This window comes from Zonotrichia leucophrys, chromosome 4 (assembly GCF_028769735.1).
Source record: "Zonotrichia leucophrys gambelii isolate GWCS_2022_RI chromosome 4, RI_Zleu_2.0, whole genome shotgun sequence".
Lineage (NCBI taxonomy): Eukaryota > Metazoa > Chordata > Aves > Passeriformes > Passerellidae > Zonotrichia > Zonotrichia leucophrys.
Genome location: NC_088173.1, coordinates 37,624,742 through 37,650,681, shown reverse-complemented (window position 1 = coordinate 37,650,681; position 25,940 = coordinate 37,624,742). Strand labels below are relative to the sequence as shown.

At 40.6% G+C, this 25,940-nt stretch overlaps 1 protein-coding gene across 3 annotated transcripts in view; it reads right to left on the bottom strand.

Annotated features, from left to right (window-relative positions):
• The window catches only part of ARHGAP24 (Rho GTPase activating protein 24), a 246,647-nt gene that overhangs the window by 148,657 nt on the left and 72,050 nt on the right, over positions 1–25,940 (bottom strand). For all 3 annotated transcript variants that reach the window (XM_064711178.1, XM_064711179.1, XM_064711176.1), the window contains exon 2: positions 4,405–4,604. In XM_064711178.1, the coding sequence (XP_064567248.1) occupies positions 4,405–4,584 (180 nt within the window). In that variant the 5' untranslated portion in view covers positions 4,585–4,604. The remainder of the gene's footprint in view (positions 1–4,404; positions 4,605–25,940) is intronic.

Genomic DNA, 25,940 nt, shown 5'->3' with positions numbered 1-25,940 from the left:
CTGTCAGCCTCACCTCTGTGCCTGGGACTGTCATGGAACAGATCCTCCTGGAAGCTGTGCTAAGGCACATGGAGGATAGGAAGGTGATTTGAGACACCCAGCACAGCTTCACCAAGGGCAAGTCCTGCCTGACCAGCCCTGTGGCCTTCTGTGATGGAGTGACTCCATCAGCAAACAAGGGAGGGTTACAGATGTCATTTATTTGGGCTTCTGTAAAGTCTTCAGCATGGCTCCCCACAACATCCTCCTCTCTAAATTGGAGACAAATGGATTTGATGGTGGGACTGTCAGGTGGATAAGGACTTGGCTGGATCCAGAGGGTGGTGGTCAAGGGCTGAGTCCCAATGGACATCAGTGACAAGAGGTTGAAACTGTGAATCTTTAAGGTCCCTTTCAACCCAGGTCATTCTATGATTCGTTTTATGATTTTTCCAGAAAGTAATACTTCAAAATATATTTTTTCTGTACATCAGAGAACATCCTTCCCTTACAGACAAAACAGTGACCTGTACTTAAGACTGCAGTTGCCACTACCTCACTTTCAGTCAGCAACCAATTCAAATGTCACACTTAAGACTGACACTTTTCCACTTCAATCCCCTGTCCCATCCCAGGGCCTAAGATACTGCGAGCCACTGAATACCTTCCAGCATTACATAAGCTGAACAGTTAAGTGCTTATAAAGATCTTGAGGAGAAAACTGCATGGCAAACTGTTCAAACTGGAACATCAACTTATAAACTGGGATATAAACTGAAACACTAGATCCTTGTCAGCTTTCAGACATACACCAAAATTGCTTCCTGAAGGCTAACTCATAGCTTTTCAATATCTCTCTGCTATACACACCTCAAACTTAAGTCCATAAACCAAGCTGAGTCTCAACAACATTAAAGAAACTCAAATGCTTTTTAGACTGGATGAACTTGTCCATGCTTGTTCATTTACAACCTAATACCAATGATTTTCCATCAGTACAAGGTACCAAGCCTTGCTCCCACTTGCTCAGTAACACTGGGAGAGTAAGACAGCAAAACTGCAGAAAGGAGACAATGCTCCAAATCTCCCTTCTCCTGCTCACAGAACCACAGAAAAAGCAGAATGTCTCATTGGCCAGCACTGACTTCCCCCTCCTGGCTGCAGTCAAGACCATGTCAACCCTGACACAGCTGGAGAGGTTAACCATAGGAGAGAAAAAAGGAAGACATGAATTTTCATGGGCTGCATTTCAACAACAGCTGTATTGTAGAAAAGAGAACGCTAAATTCTGATTTCTTTCAGCTGCCCACATTTCAAGCTTGAAGAACTGACCTTCAGATCTAGCATAACATTAGCTTTCTAAAGCACAAAACAGTAAAAAGAATTAAGAAAGCAAAATCCAGTATCTCTTCCAGGCAGCAGAGATAACACAGATTTATCAGAAATCAGATTTTATTCCTTCACATGGCCTGCTCACTTATTTGTTAAGATTTTTTTTCTCCTGTGGAATTAACTACATTATTGCTATCCAAACACACATTTTCAGTAAACAGAAATGCTTTGCCAGATCCTGAGAGATATTTCAGGGATACCAGAGCAAACGACAGATGCTAATATATTGATAAAACATTACAAGGGAAAGATCCATGTGTTTGATGATAATAAAGAATCAATGACAATTCACTGACCTTGACTGTAACAGCTGTGCACTGCTTTTTCTTCTGTTGTTCTTCACTGGCTCTGTGTGCCTGTAGGCACAGGTTGGCAGAGGCAATTCCCCACTCTCACACTGATAGCTAATGACTTTTAAATTTAATAGCCTTGACACCAAGGAGATGTACACACACTGACTAAAGCATATGTGGTACCCATCTCTGTTGCTAGCAGGAAACGAGCCTGCTTCAGGAATTCCAAAGCATTTACTGATGGTTTAGACACAAAATGTTCCTCCTCCTCTTTACTTCCATTATACACAGTCACCTGGAGAATAAAGTCTGACAGATCATAATATTTTTCTAAAATTTGGTTCTGTTCAGATCTCCCTCACTTTCAAAAACACAAAACATCATGGTATAATATCTGTTACAGACTGAACAGAAGCCAAGCCCACATGTTAAGCAGAATGGTGCTCAGGACACCTGCTGAATTTTACACCAGAAACTGGATTCTGCTTTTCTCTAATTCACATTAACATGAATACAAGATATGAATATAAGCTCTCTGGCTTGTATTGTCCTCTCCTACTATAATTCTTCCACGTTCTATAAATATATACATAGATATAGATATACATATACACAATTATATTTATTATATATACATGCAATTAGAGTATTCCTCAGTACAAGTAATCACTGCTCTCTGCCTCCCTCCAAACAACACCAACCAGCAAGCAAAACAAAAACTACAATCTGATTTGGAACAAAACCTCATTAACTTTCTTCCATTATATTATTGTCTAAAAGAATTACTGTACATCTGTAAATCGTACAGACTGAACAATCCAGTAGTAAACAAAGAGGTATTTATCCTAAATACAGATCCAATATAACAAAATATGTTTGCCATTTCCTAATATCCCTATGCACTGAAAATTGATGCTATCAGTGGAGTTCTTTGCTTTAGCTCTCCACAGCAAGAACAACAGGGCTCCCAGAAGGTCATAGTGATTTTCTTGTCACAGTTAATGCAGCAAACCCTTCAGTGTAATGGGAAAAAAATACTTCTGTGTATGGCATTGAACCTGGGACATATTTCAGGCACTGACACTTGTGCAGTTTGTTTCAGAAACATTTCAAAAGCTACACCAAGGTGAGCTATTGACTCATCCCAACTTGGACAGGCACATTAATTTTCCAAACCCATCAGCATACTTTAAGTTACACTTCTCTCAGCACTTTTCCCACCCTATTTTATATTTCTTTATGAACTTCCTTGAGACTAAAGTGGAAAATTCAAATAAGCTTTTAGTTACTTCACAAGTTAACCTAACCTATCACAAGTATCAGATCAGAATCACCACCTCCATTTGACAAAAGGGAAGCAGCAAAGCCAACAGGATATTTCTGAAGCCATCCCACAGGTCAGCAGCAGATGGACAAGAAGATAGTTTGGGCTCTGGGCTGTAGAAGGTTCCACAAAGCACAGCATTATGCCACCTCTTAAAAAGCCAATAAGTCTTTGCATGAGAACATCCCAGCAGATATCAAGTACTAGGAAGCAGAGTTATATTCTGGAAATCCAGGATCTGGCCCACAAACATTTTACTTTGATGGCTGCTTTTTACACTCTTGATTGAAAATATATATACAGGGGAAGATATGCTGTATTTCCCAGAAATAATTAACTATTTCATATTCAAAGTAGTCATCATATAATATAATTTGTGTAAATACACAGTGTGTTACTTGATTAATCTATACTACCTGAGATAATTCTATGGGAAAACAGCTACCAAGATGTAAAATAGGTATTTAGAAATTAACTCACACTTTGGAAACCATTTCCTCAAGACTGAATACATTTCTTAGCATGTACACCATAATGCAAGCTGTAAAGCTTGGCCAAGTGTCATGCCTGTTCCATACAGGAAGCTGGATTAGATGGCTTTTACATCTGAGAACTCCCTGTGAAATTCTATACAAAAGGTATACCATCAGAGATCTAGTAGCCATAAAAAATACAGGTGTGATGATGATATTTAATACCTGCACAGAAGTTAACCCACAGATGTCAAAGCTTTTTTTGAAAGTCACAAACATCTGGAAAATCGTTAACACATGAGACTATCATACCCCTGTAGGTGCTAGCAGGAGATCTTTACTATCAAAGAGGCTGACCCAAGAGGCAGCAGTATTTAACTCTATTCCTCTGGCACTCTGGGGCTAGGTAGCCCTCAAGCATGCTGATGAAAAAGCTAAATAAATAGGAAAAGAGATGAGGGTTAAGGAGCAGTAAATCACCACAAAAGAACCAGCCAGGCACACACCAGTCTGTTCCATATTACAGATGGCAATGTATTCAAGCTAGGGTCTTATGTGGGAAGACATAAAGCAGGGATACTCTGCATAGTAAGCAGAAAAACCTTAAAAAAAAGGCAGTATCTTTTCAAATATATCTTATTCATCTGCCTCAGTCAAATCCATCTGACTGATGATTTTTGCTACTTGAACTTCCTGTATACTCCTCTCCTTCTAAAATGCAGAAATGAGAAAACCTGACCTGGGAAAGGAAGTTTTAGAAATGAGTCTGATGGGGAAACCACATTAACTGCCAGGGCCTGACTCAGTGTAATCAAAATCCCGAATCCAACACTGAGCCAGTGACAGAGATGGAGAAGTTTGGTGCTTTACATTCCAGACAATTCTGCTTGTGTTAACCTACTTTTCTCCCTGACCTCCCATCCTATCTCCTCCCTTCACTTACCAAGGGCTTGGTTTCATCTTCATCTTTGAAATAGTAGAGCTGGTCCCCCCTGAGGACGAACCAGCGCGTGTGCCAGGTCTTGACGAAGCCGCCCTGCTTCCGCAGCCACCCGCACTTGATGGCAACGTGCTGCACTGGGCTCAGGGCTGGAGCCTCTGAAGAGCCATTGTGGTCTTCCATGTTGGCAATGGGCAACTCTCCTGTTGGGAAAACAAGAGGAAAAGGTGAAATTATTACATTATTATGCAGGCAGTAACTCGCTCCATTCAACACAGCTGAAAAAGAAACATGCCTCGGCTACACAAGTGTGTCAGAAAAGCATTTGCCATCTGCCTGCTTGTTCTCACAGCAGCACCCCATCAGCTGAGAGAACTACTACTCACCTATAAAGTAATGATGAACTGCTAAAAAGGGGGCAAAAGTATGTTCAACTGCTGTGCAAGACATTTTGACCAGCACTGAAGAAGACATCAGCTGTTTCTGAGGGTGAGTTCTGCTGGGTTACAGGCAGTAACAAGAAATGAACTTACAGTACTTCCTCTGACTAAGGAAAGCAGCTGACTACTGGAAGTCCCCATTCAAAATTCCTTGGCAGGCTTGGGGCTTTCAGGGAATGTTTAAAAAGCCTCTGCTTCACCAAAGCTTAATTTTAACCCATCGGACAAGCAGGGGTTTTTTTTGTTATTGTTTTTACTCCTTTTACTGAAGTCCATTTAAAGGAATGGGGACAGTAAATGCAAGAATAGTTGCACATCACCTCCTACAGGCAACCCCTGACTGAAGTGACTGCGTGCCCAGACACTTGTTATAGACATCTGGCAAATCATGAAGAATTTTGGCCCATCTAAAGGCACAAGAACTGTGCCAAAACTAGAGCTGAATTGTGGAACTGAACTTGACAAAATTTCATGTGGCATTTTGGCCTTATTAAAACTATACCTTTTAACCATTTCTGGACAATCATGACTCTTCCTGATGGATTTTGTACATATAATCATGTAGTAATGTGCTTAACCTTGACAGTCAAAAAGCTTTTCTTGCTCTCCTATTAAGTCTAGAGCACAAGCAAATGATTTTGAGTTGCAAGTTCTGAAATTTCCAGTTAAAATATAAATCAAACCGAAACTTACATGTGCCAAAGAGTTTACACCTAAACAGAATAAAATGTGACTATGACCACAAACACAGCAGTGTGCAAAATCAATCATGAAATTTCACTAAGTGTTTGAAGAACAACATGTTTCTCTTCTTTTCAGACTGCCACTGGCAATCTCTTGCCTCATCAGCAGCTTGCACAGCTGTTTGAGTCCAGAAAGGTTGGTTTTTTAGGTAGCTTTTTGTTTACAAACATCAGGTTGGGAAAAGAATGAAATATTCTTGACATTGCAGGCAGCAAGACATCTCTAAGAATATCTAGACTGACGCTTCATGCTGTCACTTCAGCAAACTGGGTTAGCGAGTCCAAGCCTGGCACTCCTGCCCTGGGTCCCTACACAGCACTGAACATCGTGACTGGGCATCAGCACTGCCACTGCAAAGGGATGTACTCAGTTTCTAAGGCAGACTAGAAACACAGATAACACACATGTGACAGATGAGGCCATCCCTCTGACAATTAATACACAGTGTTACATCACCATAAAATGAATCACAGTAACAGAAGGAATCAATAGATCCCAATCAGAAATGGTTTTCAGCTCCTTCTTCCTACTGCTCACAAACCCCCTTTGAAACAACTTCTCTAGCTGCCACCTCTGTTGTGTGTTTAGAGCTTTTTCTCCTTTAATACCTCCTCACAATCTGTTTTCATGTCCCTGCTCTGGGCTGGATCCTAGAATCTGCTTGCCATGATTACAGCTCCTCACTGCCCTGTGCCACTGAGGTTAACAGGGCTCAACACAAGCACAGAGGTTTCAGCAAGGTACACACTGCAGGATCAAAACTTAAATCACTTGGCATTCTTCTCAGAGAAAGGAAATCCTTCTCCTGTCTCTTTAGGGTTCACCTAGAGTCACCCAGAACACTTGTACTGTGAGATATACTTGAGCCAAGCGGCACCACAAAACATACAAATGTGTCTGGCTCTCTGCAGAGCAGATAAAGATTTTTGTGTGTGTGTCTGTGGTTACAATTGCGAGAACAAAACCAAACCAGCTGACAAGCCCTCAGACCACACTGCCCTCTCGCCAAAAGGAAATGCACCCAACTCATAACTGGCATTTTCTGAATACAAGCAGGAATCTCTTGGATGCTGCTGGGTTTTGGCTGGACCAAAGTAGATGCCAAGAAGCAGCCCTCCAACTCACACTCTTAGAAAGTGAGTATTAGCAAATATTTTATGGCAAGCATTGTAAACAGCAGGTGACTTAGTGCAACTGAAAAAAGGAACAAAATCATTACCCACAGGCTACCCTGTGCTCCTTGGTGCACAACTGCTAAGCTGATCAGCTCAGCTCTGCTGCCCGGGCAAGCCTCAAGGCAGGGACAAAGGATTTTAAAAAAAGTATCTGTGTGTATCACTGCAGTGCTAAAGACATTAGGTCCCTATTACACTTGGACCACAAACAAGAACCTAAATACCGAAGTCAAAACCAATTAGCTGTTTGGATGAAAGATAATTTCTTTCATGAAGTCACATGCCAATGGTGCTGATATCAGTATACAGTAAGGATATGAATTTTTATCTAGCCAAGGAAGATGTTAATACATCTCCATCACTTTGGTAAAATTTCTATCTATTTCTGCAATATTGAATGAGGTGTAGGAGAGACAACAGGTCTACTGCTCCCAAGTCCTCACAGGACAGTGTAAGATCTCCTTTAAAGCAGTAGTATGCAGTTAGAGATGCTCTGTACAAAAAAAACAAACTGTATTATTTCATTCATTAGTGATTTAACTCTCTTCAGCACTAAAAAATTCAGCCACTTAACTTGTTTGCATTTAGTCCTGAGATTAAGTTTATTTGTTGTTTTTCATATATCCTTCCCTTTCAATGTCTGCCTACTAGAAACCAGACTTGGAATCAGAAATTCCAGCAGCTGGCTCACTTTGACTACTTGTTTTTACAGCTGTTTCAACACTAAGATCATAAAAATAAATTGCAGAAATATCAGGGTGCTGGCACTGATGCAGAGAACAGTGAGGTGCAAACAGTATGTAAACAACACATGACAAAGTGTGGAATTACATCAACATACTCCCAGTCCTCCCAGTCTCATAAGAAGAGGCAGAAAGCCACGCATTTTCAGCACTAAATGAGAATATTCCTCAAACTCATCTTCTCAACAGGAAACACAACTTGTGCTTGCTGCCAGAGTCAACTCTACTGACTTGGCCATCCTCCAGTTTAGGTAATGACCAGAACTGAATAAATTCTATAGAATATATTCATTTGGGGCTGCCTGTGGGCTCACTCTCCCGGGCTTGTCTGGACATCGGAGTGCAAAGCAAACAAAACGAGAAATGTTCCCTGACACTTTGGCTCTGCATCAACATCTGCTGGCCCACAGAGACCATCACCATCCACCACTGCTGGCCTCAATCCAACCTTCTTCTGCTCCCACAAAGCCACTTGCCTCTCTCACTGGTCTGTCTAGAAGGCAACCGACTGCACTCATGTTCTCCTTGCCAGTCTGGAAGGTCTGTGCTGGCGGCAGGCACAGAAAGTAGGGAAGTGTTTCTCCTCAGCTACCACTCACTCAATACTTGAATTATGAAATTGGCCATCTCCCCCAGATCCCAGCATTTTGCCAGGAAATAGTCAGAGAAACTCATTAAAGCACACCAAATCCAGTTACAAGAATAGCCACAGGACTGCATGAAGATGATCTGTTTGGCAAGAAACCCTGGTGGTTTGCAGTCAATGTTTTTGTTCTCACTGAAATTTCTCATGGCCAAGATAGCACATTTCAAGCATGCAAAACATCAGCAGAGTTCACTTCCAGTAACTCTTCATCTCTGCCACTGCTCAAATGCTGTTCTTTGCAGCCCAATGACAGCCTACCACAAAATGGATAAAAGTGGGAAGCTGCCGGAGCGCCTGCCCCAGATCCATCATCTTTCAGCCCATCTCACCTAATTCCCTTACTCTCACAAAAAGAGCAGGCACACACAACACTGCAGAGACATGACTTCTCCACACCAGACACGTGGACAGATAGGCAGTAAGAGGCAGCAATTTTGCAGCAACAATAGGCTTGGTTATTGATGAACTTATCTGTCAAATACACATACACGCACAAAATTCATAAAATTCTCTGTGACACAATGGTGCTATGTAAAATTAGAATAATTCTTCAACACTTACATCTCTTTCCAAGTGATATCCAGTTCTGGGTACCCTCAGCTTACTTACAAGCTAACCCAGAGTGTGCTTGAGGTTATTGGTATCTTTCAGGTTCAGAGTTGCTGCCTTTGACCAGTGAGTTCCCTTTCAATTTATTTTTGATTTAGTCTCACTGAGTAGTGAGTAGTAGTCTCACTGATTCTTCAGATCATTTAGTATGTGAAAACACTGTCAAGCACTGTGAACACACAAGCATTGATCTTGCTCCTAAGACATCCCAAGATACCTGACTCTCTGCTGCAACAGAGGCATGAGCTTGAAGCAACTGCTGCAGCAAGCAGAAGGCTGGCCTATTTCCCACCATCAGGATACTGCAGATCAGCTGCTACTCATCTGTTGTGCCAATGGGATATTGCACAGGCAAGGAAAAGCAAGTAAGAAGTAAAAATATACTTAATAACTTTCTAAGCTTTCTGTTTGTGCTTAGCATTTTTACATTGCATGGAGCATGTCTCAGTTTCTGCCACTGCAAGGAGAGATTTTACAGCATTCCTCTCTTGCTTGCTCCCAAAACCTGCAGCAGTGCACGTGCCAGTAGCTTTCTGCCACAAACTTTCAGAACAGACATTATACATTTTACCCAAAAACTTTTCTGAGACATCTAACAAACCTCTTGCAGCACTGGCAGTAATGATCCTAGGCACAATCACCTGGCTGCTCTGCATTCCTTACTCTCACTTCTGTCCTAACAGGGACAGCCTGAATATACTTTGCTTGAAAGAATTTTGATTCCAAGGCCTAAATAATTATTCCTTAGGTCAAACTGCAGCAGGTGATATTCACTGTCTGGTACAGCTGAGGGGAAGACATCCATTACTTTTTCAATACATTTTGGGATCAGTTCAAAAACCAAGACCCAATAATTTTGCCAGAAAATTGAGGCCTTGGCCAAATACAACTCTTCAGTACCTCATTTGCATTTTCATGTCAGAATTTTCTAACACATTCTTAGACCAGCCAAACCTTTACAAGCCTACGGTTTTCTTACAGGAATTCAAACACAGCTATAAACCGCCCAAATCAAACAAGACTTGAGGATTTAAAAAGAATACAAGAAGACATTCAATTTCTTGTGAATTACAACAGGAATTAGTTAACACATTTGGTCAGGCACTTTTGAAAACATCCACTTCTGCATGTGTATATTTATTTTTGGTGATAATGACTAGTGCTAGTAAGCATGTGCATAGTTTGGTAAAAGCAAAGCAATTGCAGCCTGTCACTGCAGCATCAGATCACAGTGTCAGATCAGCATTTGGACTAATTTTCACAGCTTTAACTTTTGCTGCCCTTGCCATTCAGTCCTATTCTGTGAAAATCCACACAGCAGCTTTCTCCTTTCTTGTCCTCCCACCACTGCTGCAGCAGCAGGAGCCATAACAAACTGCAAAGCTGAGAGCACTTTGCTGATCACAGATTCTCTCCTGACACCTAGCAAGGACACCTCACCATCACTTCCTAACCCCACTAACATTTTTGGGTGGAGATGGACTCCACCTGTAGAAGACTTGTGTAACTGGCAGACATTTGCACAAACCTGTCTGAGTATTGTTTCTCGGGTACAGATACACCATACCTGATCTAGGAGTGGCTGCAAAATGTCACAGTACAGAAAAGGGTTTTGAAGAACTTCAGCAACAACTTCCAAGGATAACAGCATCTGTTATGCGTTTTTGCATGCTATACATTATGTATATACCCCCTCAGCTTTTTCCTCACATGGCAGCACACAGTTGCAAGACAAGGTTGCTGCTATCACAGTGATGGGAAAAGTGAAGGTGTCCCTGTTCATCGCAGAGGGGTTGGACTTGGTGACCTTTAAAAGGCCCCTCCCAACACAAAACTATTCTATCATTAGAATGGAGTGGTCCTTAACCTGCCAGGTTTCTATCCAGACTCCCATCTCAAGTGTCTTATTCTGCACAACTGGCAATGTTAGAGGTAAACTGCATACAGCAGAAGATCAGCCGTAACTATCTGGAGAAGCTTGAAAAACTACAGACAAGGCAATAAAGAGCCTCTGATAGCTGAAAGGGTCAAGTGATGCAAGACAGACAAAAAAATGCAGAACAGCTGACAAGTCTCAGGAGCTGAAATACTAAGCAGTGAAAAGGTCAGGGAGCAAGTCAAAAGCAGCATCTGGAACAGCTGAAAGACATTTCAAGTCCCAGATGTCTCTTCCAACCAAAGGGCAACACTGCCTCTGAATATCTGACACTGGAAATACATAAGCCCTGTTTACAGCTTCATACTTTACATGGAGAAAGTAGTAGTAAGGACAGCTTAAAAGTAACTTAATTCCCACATAAGAGTGGCAAATACTTCAGCAGATACTGGCTTCACTTACAAAAGAATTGATTTAGAGTTGTCCCCAAGCATGATCTCAACAGATGATCTCTCAAAGTACAAAAATAATCTCTAGCACCACTCTTTGTTCTCAAAGACTGGTGGCAAAACACATCTGAATGCACAGATGTCAGCACCCTCTGACAGTGAATCACTGAGAATGAAACAAGGCTGAATGTTTAGGAAATCCAACACAACAGGACTTTCCAGGTTGTCCAATTCACAGCAGTTCAGACCTTGCACATTCCTTATAAAATTGATCAAGAGAATTAGGATGCTACAAGTGAAATTCACTAAATGCGCTGCCAAGCAGCAAAAATACATTCCAGTTTGTCTATGGCAGCAAAAGCCTCCTCTCAGATCTGCTGCAGTACTTGCAAATCAAAGGAGCTCACAGGTTCTGCAGGAAAAGTTTGTAGTTGCTGGAGAGTGGGAGGAATAAAGACAAATATTTGCTGCCTGCACCACGCTTCAAATTCCTCTCTTGGTCAGAGCAAATGTAGTCCCAGCTTCGGCAAAGAGATTAACACAGCCAACTACTGGCTAGCAACATCTCTCTGGATACTCAGATGCTCAGAGCAGGAGGAACCTTATCTCTGGGTGTATCCACAGAAGCCTCAGGGGAAAAAAAGGAAGGCTCAACCCACCTCAACTCAGCCCACAATGACCTTTAAAGTCTTACATTAGTTCACATTTGACAAAGAGAAACCCATAGACTTATTTTGAACATATTTGCTATGAACATTTCATGCAAAATTACTTCCTCTGCTTTGTTATGCACAATGTAATGTTTATCCCAGTCAGTAAAAAGAAGTTCAAGTAACAACAGCACTTGGTGATGTGCTGAGAGATTCCTCTGAAGCAAATCTTTCCCACTTCCACGTGCTCCCCAGAAGGATCATGGCATCACAATGTGCATGTGGGAGCATCCTGCCCCAGTGTAGCAGGCAACTGACAGAGTTACAGCCAGTGCCTGCACTGCATCCAGAACTGCCGTGCCCATTTCCCAGCTGTCCTGTACGCATCCAGAGCAGTACATGGATATCAAGCAGGTAGGCACATCCTGTGCACAGGTAGTGAGCACCCACCCAGCCTCAGGGAGAACCTTGACACTGTCCCAACTCAAACATGGGCGAGTCAGAACCAAAGGCTCAAACTTGGCAACCTCAGAGGTGCATCTGCTTCCATTCCTACTAAACTTAGTACCAGAGCCAAGATTTGTGTCCTCTCTGCGTGCCAACCCCAGCAGGACCTAAACTTTAAATAGACCTACTTTTAAACAGGAATCACTATAGTTTTAATGCTGTTCAAAAATGTTTTATGTAAATGGTAATTGCATCTGTCACTTAAAAACATTAACCATACTGACATAAATTTCCATGCTAGAATGCTGGAGACAATATAGTCAGATTTTTTAAAAAGCAGATGTGTGTCTTTCCACTGAAAAAGCCAAATCTAAATAAGCACCATTACTTTGCAGTTGACATTTCCATCTTCTGCCCAGGAAAAGCATTAATTCATACTTAAAGAACTAACATTTCACTTTTGTAAGAACAAGTTTACATCAGAAAAATAGAGTCCACAATCCTTCCTATGTATTTCAGAAAGCAGCAATGTATGCCATGCAACTTAATTTGTTTTAGTAAATGAAAAATAACACCATTGCAGTACTGCCCTTTCCAGTAAAGCTCTAAGCAAAGTGAATACTGTCCCTGAATTCCTAAATCAGCACCAACACTCTGCTTTGACTCTAGAATGAATTGATATGGGGGAACGGAATAAATTCATGGGGTCCTTCCCCTTTAAAAGGCCAATCTGTGCATGGATGCTAACATCTACTCTTCCAGCCTGTACTAAAGGAACCCTTAAGGGCAAAGCCAACCCCGGTGTGTTGCATCCACAGTCTTCACATTCCACCATCATAACCCCCAGCTAAAAGGTGAGCACACCTTCCCTAAGAGCATTTTATGTTCATGTGTCTCCTTCTGACCACTGCTGTGCCAGGTGAGCTGAAGGAGAGGCAGAGCTAGAGTCAAGAACACTTCAGGTGACCTGAAAGCCAGCTAAAAACATGTAAGCCTCTTCTGCTGGCATTGCTGCACCCAAAATGAAAAAGGGAAAACCAAGTGAAGTTATTCACCTAAAAGGATTCAAATCCAGCAAGCATGAATATGTTACTTACCTACATAAAACTTCAGGAAAACATTGTTTAGATTCTTAAAAAAAAAAAAAAAACAAAACACTAACTAGTAGCAAACAACATAGGGCACTCTCCAGGTTTTAGGCAGGCTACAAAAAGAGAAATAGACATTAACCAGGACTAATACTTCAGAAAAATACATGTAAAAGAAAAATAATCCAGAGATAGTGGGTCCTGGATCTGCAGCCACTTTGAGACTGTGCTCAGCATATTCATGTTTACAGAGTTCAATTTATTCAATTTGTCTAATTTAAGAGGCAAGGCATCATGAGAATATAAATTTTTTCCGCTATGAATGACATTGGTCATTAGTACCAGAAAACAGCATCAAGAACAAACCAGCAAGATCTACCTTATCTTATTAACTCCCTTTGCAGTCAGGAGAGTCTGTTTTATATAAGTCACTATCTAAAGAGGAAAATATCAGCATGCCCAAGGGAAAGGAGGTTATCACCTCCAGTCAGACAGGCCTTACTATTTCACTTTACTGTAGTCAAAACAGCAGAGAAGCCCTGCCATCCAAACCCAAAAAATGCCCCATCTCCCTCCATATGACCATCATGGCTCCACACTGCTGCTTTCTTGATTTTTTTTTGTTCTTTATTTTCACAAAGAAGAAAAGGACACCTTTTTTGTCTTGCTTGTAACTTGCAGGTTATCTGTGACCTGCACCAACACCATCCTGCATTTCAAAAGCTATATGTTTCATCAGTGCAGGAAAACAAATGAAGTTTAAATCAGGGTCTCACAAACTCAAGCAGCTCCTTTTTGCCAAAGCACAGACTGTTTGAGGATTTCTTTTTGCAGAATAAGGTGCATTCTGGAAAGTATGAATTACATGAGTTGACTGCTAAAACAATCAGCACCACAGTTTATTCCATTTACAAAGCCAGTTCAGTAGAGATGGGTGAGAGCTACAGCTGTGATTTTTATTATTTTACAACTACCAGTTATGGACAAATTTTCCCATGGAATTATACTCACAACCAACCTCTAGAACAGATAATGCAGAAAACTGCAGAACAGACACTGCAGAAAAGCCAATGTAAGGCAATTAAATTAATCCAACCTCCTAGTAACTTCATACTTCCTCTTTCTAACTGCAACCCTAACTACACCCTTGCTTTTTCATCTTCTCTTGATCAGATAATGATTTGAAAAATAACTCTGCTCTTCTAAGTTGGAAGGTAAAATCCCTAGGTATCAACCACATAGAAAGCAATTTTTACATGGAGTTGTGTGGTTTATCAGCTTGATCCATCATTCACCCAAATTTAGGAACAGAGTTTAATTAGAACAGATGAAGATGGAATAGGATTCTTCAGATTCTCTTCCAACAGACACAATGGTTCTCAAGACAGTATTTCAACCTTTACAAATGGAAAAAGATAATTAATCTTGTAACAAAACAGATTCCCCATTGCAAATAGACAACATTGTAGCAACAGTTGGGTTTTCTAGAAAACAGAAAGAACTTTGTGCTTTGGGAGACTGCAGAACAGATGCCCTGATTATTGTCTTGTGACCTGACTTTTCTTCTATTAACTCTGGCAAAGCTTTTCTAATTCTTCACTTTTTTGTTTTCAGTTATTCCTAAGGCCTTTGTCTTTTCAAAGACACAATACTGCTGGTGCCGCTTCAGAGCTGTTAAGTGTAAACAGCAAGACTCATCAAAAACATTTATTTGACCTTGCATTTCCTAACAAAACAGTCAAACGCCCTGGAAGATTCAAATAAATAAAAATCACTTTATACATACAGTTTTCAAGTTGACACAGAAAAACAATCCAGCACAGATAACAGATGTCAGACATTGTTTGTGGAAGGCATTCAGCTTCACAGCAATAGGCTGGTAAAGCAATCTGGACAGAACACACACAAAACAGCACCAACACACTTTTGCCTCTTTAGGATGATGAAATTTGCCACGCGTTTCAGCAAAACAAACAAGAAAATTGCTAATCCAGTTGCTATTTGTGACCAGGCACTGTAAGAGAGCAGCATCACCTACCTACCTTGTGCACCAAGGCCTGCTGAAGAGACTAAGCATCAGCTACTGAGGTACCAACCATCACCAAGTGTCCTTGGCCAGATCTGGGAGGAAGCTCCAGGAGCAGCAGCTCATGCAGAACATGTGAGATCCCCACACCACTGCCTGCAGCAGGAGCAGCGGAGCAGCAGCAGGAGCAGCAGGGAAGCAGGATGGATGCAGGGAAGCAGCACAGGGCTCCTCTGCCCCCACCAAGAGCTAAGCAGAACCACAGCTGAGCCAATGGTGGGCTCACCGCTGCCCTCCAGCTCAGCCCACACCAAAGGGATATGGACCCAAACCTCCAAATAAATGAAAGCAGCTCAACTTGGACACCTCTGCTCTGCACACACAGAGGAACAACTCCACTGTGATGCCTTCCCTCGCAGAGTGCTTGCAGTTATATTTCGGCAGGAACAAAACATGTTTCCAGCATTCCAGCTCTCTGCTAAATTGGATGCAGATGATGAAGGGTTTTCTCCAAACATATGGAAGACAGCGCAGCTGAAATCTCAGCTAGGCTTGAGAGATCCTGTACATAAGGCATTAAGCCTTCTACAACACACAAGGAATCTAGGCGGCAACTATTATGATTTCATTTCAGAGTGTGATTTAAGATGATATTATGAGACAGAAATGTTAAAAGAAACTAATAAAAGCCTTTCATGTACTCTCAAATAAAGTCAGATGTTCATATGCCATGTATCTGGACAACCTCTGCTTTCAATGGAAGCCTGGTCTCCACTTCAAAGGGAGGAAATTAGACAAAAGGGAAAAGAATGTACACCTCTCAGTACTGGAAGCCCCAGGAAACCCAAGACCAAAGGACTAAATCCATCACTTTCCCAACACCCCCAAGACAGACAAGCCTACAAGATGTTTAAGCAAGAGAGAAATCAAAAGCACAAGTGTTTGCAGTCCTCACTCTCATCCACCAGTACATAAACTCAGTTCATTCTATTTTTTGAGTAGTTACAGCATAGCAAAAAACATTTCTGTACATCAACTGCTAATGTAACTTCTGCTTATTGCTGTGTAAAGAATTCCCTCCACCCAGTGTAAGTGGCTTTCTTGTTTTAATTGGTGTTGCAGGCAGGATGTACGTTTAGCTTTCTCAGTGTTTCGTCTGTGCTCAAATATTAACATAATAGTCACCACCATGACCAAATGCAAAACATTAAAAGCAGAGTTAAGTCCCAGCTTCCCATGCTTTCCCCCCCACCCCCCATATTGTGAAACTATTTCTACACACTAGTAGTTATTTAATGGTAAACAAATTCTTCTTCTGGTGCTCCATCCTTTGGTACAGAGCTTGACAGGAACCAGTTTTAACTGTAAGCTCTGCAGGAAGTAGTTTTCACACTTGGAAGCAGAAGTAAATTTTTCATGAGATACCTTGCTGTACTATTTTCTGATTACTCAGAATTTTGTCTATCCATGCTATGATGCTTCAGTCCTTACACAGAATATGTTTGAAACTTCTCCATAGGAGCAATTATTTTTGCCTTCAGTGGCACAAAAATCTTGTGACTAGCCTGAAAGTTCAACAATTACCTTTGCATTTTCAAGAACTCACTCACTCTGATGCTTCTAGAGTGTCAAATATTTCTTATCAGACATATATACACTTCACTAGGACAATTCACATAACCAAAACACATTAATACGGCTAGTACTACTGATTTAGCCATACAGATAATCCTGTTCACACTGAGACAGATTTCAGACACCTAATGAAGTTGCTTAAGTTTATTTCCAAAATCTTTGAAAACTTATCTGTGCATTACTAACTCTTCCTCCTTCTCAACTCCAGTGACAAGACAGATATGGCTAAATTGATCTGGAACCTTCACCACAACTCACTGAAAAATACAGTCAGTTTTAAAGCTAAGTGCAAGACATGGAGAGCTAAATCACCATTAAGTACTTCCACTTAATTTCCATCACCATTATCAGATCTCTGTAGAGACTGCACCAGAGTTATCCCTAGGCTTGAAATTAATGGTTTTTTTCTGGCAGAGTGGAAAAATATCCAGTAAGCAGTTTTAATTAAAAAAAAAAGACATCTACTCACTAAGCAAATCACTGAAAAATTAACACTTGCAATAATTCACACTATTATTTAAAACTTGTTGAACAAGCTATAAAGCTTGAATATCTCCCTATTTAAAACTATTTTAATAGTTTTATAGAGTGTTTTGTTAGGTTCATTTTACAAAGTTTTTTTTCAGTCACTCTAAAACCATTTTGAAAAACTAGTATGAATGGAAATGAGGCCTAGGTTCATTTTCTGAACCCAAGGAACTGCAGGTGGAAGAGGAGTGTGTGTGATGGATTTCAAAGCATCTCCTTTCGCCCTGTCCCCCCTTCAAACTGTTCTTTTGTAATTTCACCTCAACCTATTTTCTCCTGCTCAAAACTGGCAAATGAACATTCCCTTTATAAATATTTTTGCACAAGGGAAATACATTCCCAGGAATTTACCAGGCAGTTCTTTGGCTCCTGCTCTTTGGTGCAGCTCAGCCACGCAGCTTTTCCTGCACCACCACCCACGCTGGGGATCCAAGCACAGCAGTGGCCCAGCTGTGCTCAGCCCCTCACAGCCCCACACACAGAAATGTAACAGAGGGAGGGCTGAAACTCCACCTGCCCCTCTCCAACAGCGCAGGGAAGCTGAAACCACTGCACCTTCTGTCCCCACCTCCTCACACACCTGTACACCAGAAAGAGCAGTGTGGAAAATCCTCCTGTCCGCTCTACGTGGTTCATCTCTCCACCAAGGGTAATGAGCTAAGAATGCACATCTTTGGTAACAAAAAAAAAAACCCTGCCTGCTGTCCCTGCTGCCATTTTCATTGGCTAGTCCTGTAATAAGAGTGACAATATCTACCACAGTCGTGGGTACACAATTTATGGCAGAAAATGGCACAACAGAAACTGAAGAACAAAATATAAAAAGAAGTAGATTCATTTGTCATGGCAATCACCCAGTAGTAGCTGTATGTGAATTACTGCCCAATCCAGGTACAAGCTCAAGTACACATAAGAGCTCCTGAGAAAATGAGAAGCTTTATTTTAAGACTCTTAAAAGTGCAATTATTATTGCATTCTTACTGAGCTTTAGAAAATTGTCAAGAACCCCCCTCACCTTTCTCAGGCTTTTCTCATCTCAAACTTGAAGATGAGTCCTATTTCTCATTTCACCTCATCATTTCAGATACATTCCATTATCCTCAAAGCAAACCCACACTACATTACTTATCACATTAGTTTACAACATGCTCTCAAAATCAAGCAGTGGTTGCACCAATAGGAACCCAAGAGCATGAAAAAGTGACACACTTAACAGCAGCTCCCCTGTGCAGGCAGAACCAGAACTCAGCTTCAACTCAGAGCAGTGCTGAGGGGAGCCTGACCATGTCCCTGTGCCACAGTTTATATGGAGGACTAAGCCACAACTTATCCTTTGAATTACTCCACTCTGAAGAACACAAAGTGAAAGGGAAAGCAGAAAACAGATGTTGTCACTACAGCTGATTGACAAAGGAAGGTCTAAACACATCTGGATATCATGAAAGCTAAATATTTTTAACATGACTTCCAGTTCTTCTCTCTGGCAAATACGCATTAGATGTCCTAAAATCTATTCCCAAGTTATTTGGATTAGTTTAGAAATACACACCAAAAAAACACAAAAGCACCAGGGGAAAAAAGAGGGGAGGGGAGAAATTTTCTGCTGGAAAAAAATCCCATGATAAGCAGCACACAATGGAATTTAAAAAAATTCAGAAACAGTTCTAAGATTTGAACACAGCCTTCCAGAACAAAGCTGGTTTTATCATCTTTGTTATGGTTCACTGGAGAATTTTACTTTATTTTTCCTGTAAGGAAGGAAGGACATAAGTAGCTCTCACAGCACCATGACATTTCCTGAGAGACTGCCAAGGAAATTGAGGTTTCCCAAAAGATATCTCAAGTCTGGGACCCGGGGGCATCCTGGCATAATTTCCAGAAGATTTCCAGAAGAACCTATCATTCAAGCAGCCCATTCAAGTTCAAATCTGCAAAGCAAAACCATAACAAGCTGTACTAGCATCCTTGAAAAAAAAAAGAAGGTTCAGATAGTGGTAATTTGGAAGTGATGGAACAATTTGCAGAACTCAGATTTTTTCAAAACTAACATGAATTTTCCTTTCCTACCCCAAGGCAGTGAGGTGACTGCTCTTGGACAGACAGCTTGCCTTTAAGATTTATAACACAATCTGATCCTCAGGAGAACTGCAAAAATCACATTTGAAGGACAGAACAGAGAGAGAAGACAGTACAACTCTCACCTACTTCTTGCAAGATTCACATTTGCAAAATACTATTTACCTTCTCTGATAAAAATACTCTGGAAGGAATACAGCATAAAAATAGATCTTTTTCTGCACTAAGTTTGCTAACAGTGAAATATATAACAAGCTATTTGTAAACTTGCTTTCCAACTCAGTAAGAAAAATAATATGCCATATCAATACATCAACATCTTGTTTACCAAGTTCCATTTTTCTCCACTGGAAACAACAAAGCTGGCTTGGCAGGCGTTCAGGGGAACAGAGATGAGCATTTGGTTGGACTGACACCCTGACAGCCAAGAACACAAAACATTCCACAAATGTTGGAAGGGTGCAAACAGAAGGAGCAAAAACAACTTTGTGGGGGGGTGACACACATCAGCTCACTAAGGCACACACATCAGCGGCTCAGGAAATACACCACAAGTATCACTGGCAGCAACAGAAACCAAAGTTTCCTCCCCACAACAAGCCTGAGCGAGCAGACAGCCCCTTGCTCAGGGAACAAAAATAAGCACCACCTTTCTGCTGCACAGCAAAAGCCTCCAAGAGATCAAGTGAGGACTACTCCTCTGAAATCAAGTAATTTCTTCAGAGCCAGAAATTCATGTACACCAATCAACACACATTCAGCTCGCCCATGCTCTACACCTGCATCCAAATTTGTACTGTAAGAAGGTGCCCTGAATAGCACTAAAACATTTTTATCATCTAGACAAAAATTCCATAAACCCAAAGCTGACAGTAATAATTCTACAAACCATCTCACTAATTAATTCCACTCTATGGAAAGAAATCATCCCATTTTTATAATGTTCTGTATTATGACATCACCTACCCTGCACAGGTCAAACTAAAAGATCAAGCATATGAACAAACCTGTGGATTATGATAGACAAAACATCAATAATAATCATTTTTACCTGTGAACAATTAAAATAATTTGTATTCCATGAACTGCATGACTTCATTTGCAGGAAATTTTCCTCTTTCAATCTGCAGATTGTCACAAACAAGTGGAATTACCATAAAACTGTGTTGCACATTTTTCAACTCACTACTGACTCAATACTCAGATTATTTTACTCTGCTCACATGAATCTTCTTTTATTGGTATGTATTGCCTTTTTTTCTCAGCAGTACTTTTTCTTCCTCTTTATTTGGTCTCAGATATTGAACACAATATAAATGGAAGCTTTCCTTAGGGAAAGATAATCTGAGCTATCAAAAGCCCAGAGCAAATGGATCTCCTGGTCATGAACTAGATCCCTCATGCAAACAGAACAAGACAGTGTCAGCAACACTTCAGATAACAATATCAATACTTAGTCCAATGGTGACAGTTTTTTTTTCAAAGATGTGCCAATATATATTGGTAAAATAGCATGGATCATGGAGCTGCTGCCACCAAACTCTACAGCAGGTCAACATGCTGAACAACAGTAAGTGCAAAAAAGTCCTGGAGACACAAATATCCACACCTAGCTGTTCCCAATTTTCTGCACAGCAACCACTGTGTTCTCTAAGGTAATTTTTAAGAACCTGTCTGAAAACAAATGTGGCAAAACTGCAAAACATCCTGCTACAGAGAGATGATAGGAGGTGCTCAGTGGAAAAAGCCCACAATTTCACCATACATGAAAACATCCTAAACCTGCTAATGAAATTCTCAGAGCCCTCTCCTGTGTTAAACCTGTGCCCAGCACATCACCTGACTGAACATACACAGTAACGAAATATTTCTTCCGGTCTATTGTACATGGAGTGTGCAATTCCAACCAGCTCTCAGGTACTTGCAAACAAAACATTCTATTTAGCCATCACATCAGCTTACAAGAGTCTTTTGTACTTAGACAGCAACTAAAACTTTCCTGATACACAGTTCGTACATTTTAGCTGCAAAAAAACCACCAAAAATTGGCACAACTCTGCAAAAAAGTCTAAATTTTCCTGAAGATCTTAATAATAGAGAAGTGACTGAACCATTCATAATGTACTTTATAATTTCTTTAATGTTTAAGTATATTTATGTGGCCTTTAAAACTCTGCACCATATCCTAACTGGTAACAGGAAACTGTGGATGGTTAACTGAAACAATGGGGGACCCATTTTCATCATTGCTCAAAAAAAAGCAGCAGTTTCAAGCGCACCATAACATTTAAGAAAATTCTCAAGGCACTGAAACACTTAGGATCATTTGTAATCACTTTATTTTAATTTTCCATTCCTCCATCCCACATGCTCAAATTAATGAAGCACTTCTGTAAAATACCACCCTGAACTATGCCATATTTTCCTAAGCTCTACAGCAGGACAAAATACAGTATTTTGCTTTGTTGTGCTTGGTGTTTGTGATCAATAACACTACATTACAGTGTCTGCTGACTGTAGAGAATTTTTCTTTCAAGGGAACACTTGCAAACTGTCCACATTCAATATTTCCCTTTCACAAATGCCTTAAAAAGTCTAACAGCAATGTGGAGTCACACATTCACGCTACTAAATGACATTGAGCATGACAATTAAGAAGCAGCAAATGCAGTAAGTGCCAGCTTGAGTAAGGTGAAATCAAGTGCCACAAAAGCTGGGAAAGACATGGAATTACTGATTTTCTACTACCAAGGAGATTCCTGCCCATCTTCCACTCTGCAAATGACATAGTTCATAATTCCATTTAAATTTTTCATCTGTATGGACAAACCAAAATAACAACTTTTAAAACAGATCAACAATTACACTTCTTGAGGAAGGCAACTTGAAGAGTCTTATTTTTCCTGTAATATGTTTTCAAGAGTCCACAATTCATTTTCAGAGTTTTGTAAAACCCTATTCTTACACATAATTTTGCAGACAGCCATGTTCACTTATCTTTCTACAAATCAAGGTAATTTTACAAGATTTTCTCAGAGTAAACTAGCAGTGCCTATGGCAGACCAATGGGTGACAAAAGATAAATTAGCAGAAAAACATTACAACTAGAAAATTAGGCACTTTTAGACAGCACATAATATTTAATGCTAAAAATATACTGATATGGCAACAAGAATCAATCAAAAACACCTGAAAGTCATTTGTTAGCTGATGAAACCACGCCAAGTCAAACAAAAAAGTTGCAATTTACTCACAAAGCCAAATTTAAGCCTAGATGCAACTAACAGGGACTGGCAACAACAGATCTAGGACTGTCTTTGAAGGATCTCTACGCTGAAATAGCTCTGATGCATCTACAAATACACAAAACAAAAATGCAACAAAAATCCCCTGCCACCTTGTCCATGGGCTTTTTATCTGAACAAGAACACTTTATCATGGTTATTCAGTCCTGTCCTGTGTAAATGTTTAAAACCTCCTTGTCCATTCCCCAGCTCAAATACTTTGGTATTATTCCTCCATCTCCAGAGCACCTACTATGAGAAATTTTTCCATCCCTTATTTACTGCTTCACAAAATACACGTTTATTATGAAAAATGAACAACCATTCTAATGTTACAAATGAACTCAAAAGGTCTTAATGAGAGATGTTACTTAATAGTAAAGCTTTTTTTTATTATTCCAAAAGTAATTGAAACCAATTAAACTAACAGTTTTATTAACATATATATGCTATGTCATACAGTACATTAAACAGTGCCAGCAAAAAAATGGCACTCAGACCACTCCAAGCCATCAGCAATTTTACCCTGTGCTCTTTTGTCCCAAGATGGTAAATATCTTTATCTTGGAATTATTAGAATTCTGTAACCTTTTCATGACAAATTGGTCAATACTAACATATTTTCACAAAAGCTTTCAGCTAAACAACCATTTGTTCTGCAGAGATCGAACACCATATGTAGAGGTGTTTCAGCACTACCATCACCAAAAATATAACAAGTTAGAGGTTAAAAACATTCTCCAAAGAGCTCTGTCAAATTTTAAAGGGGGAAAACCTACAGGATTGTGTCCTAATTTCCACACTACTTTACTTTTTCCTACTTTATTAGCCTGAAAAAAAAATGTGCAAATGACAGACTAGCCAAAAAACCTTTTCTTCTTGTTCCACTTTCAATGAGTTGCAGAACAAACTATTTGCTCTTATCAGTTTCCAAGCAATCTGTCTAGGCATCCAAGTTTATCAACAAGAACCATTCAAGCCTCCCTGCTTTTAAACATACCCAAACTGAAAAGCTTGTTTAACTGGCCTATTAGGCTCTGTGATTGATTTCTTGACATTTCCAATAAATCATCTTTCTGGTTTTGTGAGAAGATTTCAACCCTTCATTGCTTGCAATCTATATATCAGATGCCAAAAAAGCTAAAATCCACTTCTCTGGACCTCCAACAGCACATACAGCTTGTTGAGCTTCTGAGCTCAAGTTCTCATCCTAGTTTTTAAGCACAGATACTAACTGCACATTAATTTACAGAAGACTTTCCTACTCCAGCTCCACACTAAATATTTTCCAAGTAGGCATTCAAGACTGCTGTACTGTCATGCCATTGACAATACTCAAGATATACTGTCTGGAACTGTCAGCAATCTCCCCATGCAAATCTGCTACTTGAATTTCAAGTTTCTAGGAAATTCCCTAATACCTAACAAAGCTCAGTAACACAGTAAAAAGTGTTCCATGAGAAAAAAGACGCAGATTTCACAAGAAGTATCACATGAATTTTCTGAGTACAAGATTGCTTTACATAAAATACCTGCAAACCATCTCTCACCATGGACCTCTGATCCTCAGATAGAGACGAATGAGCCATAGGACACATGACACAGCACACACATTAGTCTCTTTTTCAGGTACATGACACAGGGGAAACTTGTGACACACACAGTCCTACACATGGCACCGCCACAACTCAGAAGAAAAATTCTAAGCTTTTTCTCCAAGGTGGAAGTACAAAAAGAATAGCAATGTTCTGGCAGCTCAAAACCAAACCACTCATTGAATACACTCTTATCACAGCTACCCTAAGAGTCATGTTGTATGAAAAGCTGTTGGATATTTTATGGTATTAAAAAATTAAGTATGAATTAACTTGTGCTCTTAATTGAGTGGTATCACAGGTCTCAGTCACTGACTTTTGGCTTATTTCTGTACAATCCCTCCAGCCTAAGACACTCAGCTTCAAGGCACAGGAGGACATTCAGCTCCTTCATGGTACATCACAGTCCCACAATGGTGGCTCAGTTACCAGAACTAACTTTTCCTCAGAAGTCTAAGCTCATGGGACACTCAGAGGCTTGAGCCAGGTGTGCATTTTGAGCAGCATAACCTCCTACATAATAACTCTTCTGAGTTATGAATCCTTCCTTCTCCCTCCAAAAAGGCTGTAGGCTTGGGGCACACCCCAGCAGCACAGACCTGCCCATGCCAGACTAGAAATTATTTCCTTTCCTGGGTATTTCCACCAGGTAATGCACAATATTTTTTTCATTACTTACTGGATACCTGAATAATGTACAAAATACTGCATAGTCATATGTGGACTAAAAATACCTGCTATGTTATTTTGGCCAATCTGCCATTTTTTCTAGCAGTCCCTACAAAAGTAAGAAATGGTAAAACTCACGTTTCAGAGCCTTCCTGTGGGTGCTGGGAGATGAACATCTCCAAAGCAGCGTCCCAGAATTGACACCATCAAACATGATACTAACATCTGAAGGGAGTCAGAGAGAATTCAGGATTTTATTTCCAATGCTGGCAGAGGATCACACCTATGCCCAAGTTGCCTTCTGCACGTTCCCAGTTGCCAAGGAAAGGAGTCAGAGCCACATGCACTGCACAGCAGTGCTGCACAGAGCCTTAATCTCATTACGTGATAAACACTCCTGTCACCGAACACGCCACGTGCTGCACGCCCAGCTGGCTGCTTCAGTCCTTTCCTGGCGTCAGCTGAGTGCACCGGGAGCTCTGTGACAGCAAGAGGCAGGAATTCAGGGAATTCCTGGGAATTCAGCACATACTGAACAGGAGAACAGCCTAACACAACAGACTTGAAGAGTGCACATGAGAAACGCCCAAGGTCCCCTGTTCAAAGCATCATCATCATCATCACAGCTGTCTCTGCCCACAAGAGTCCCTGTCCCCTCACATCTGGCACAAGGCAGCATTTTCACGGGACCAACCACTCCTATACAAAGAGCCACTGGCCACTGCAGAGGGCACAGCAAACAACCCTTTCCCAGTGTGGTAAATCCTACCAGTAATACCAGCTGAGCAAATGGGGAGCTGAATCACCATGGCAAGAGGCCATAATTGTAACGTCTGTACTAAAACCTAGGAAATTCTTC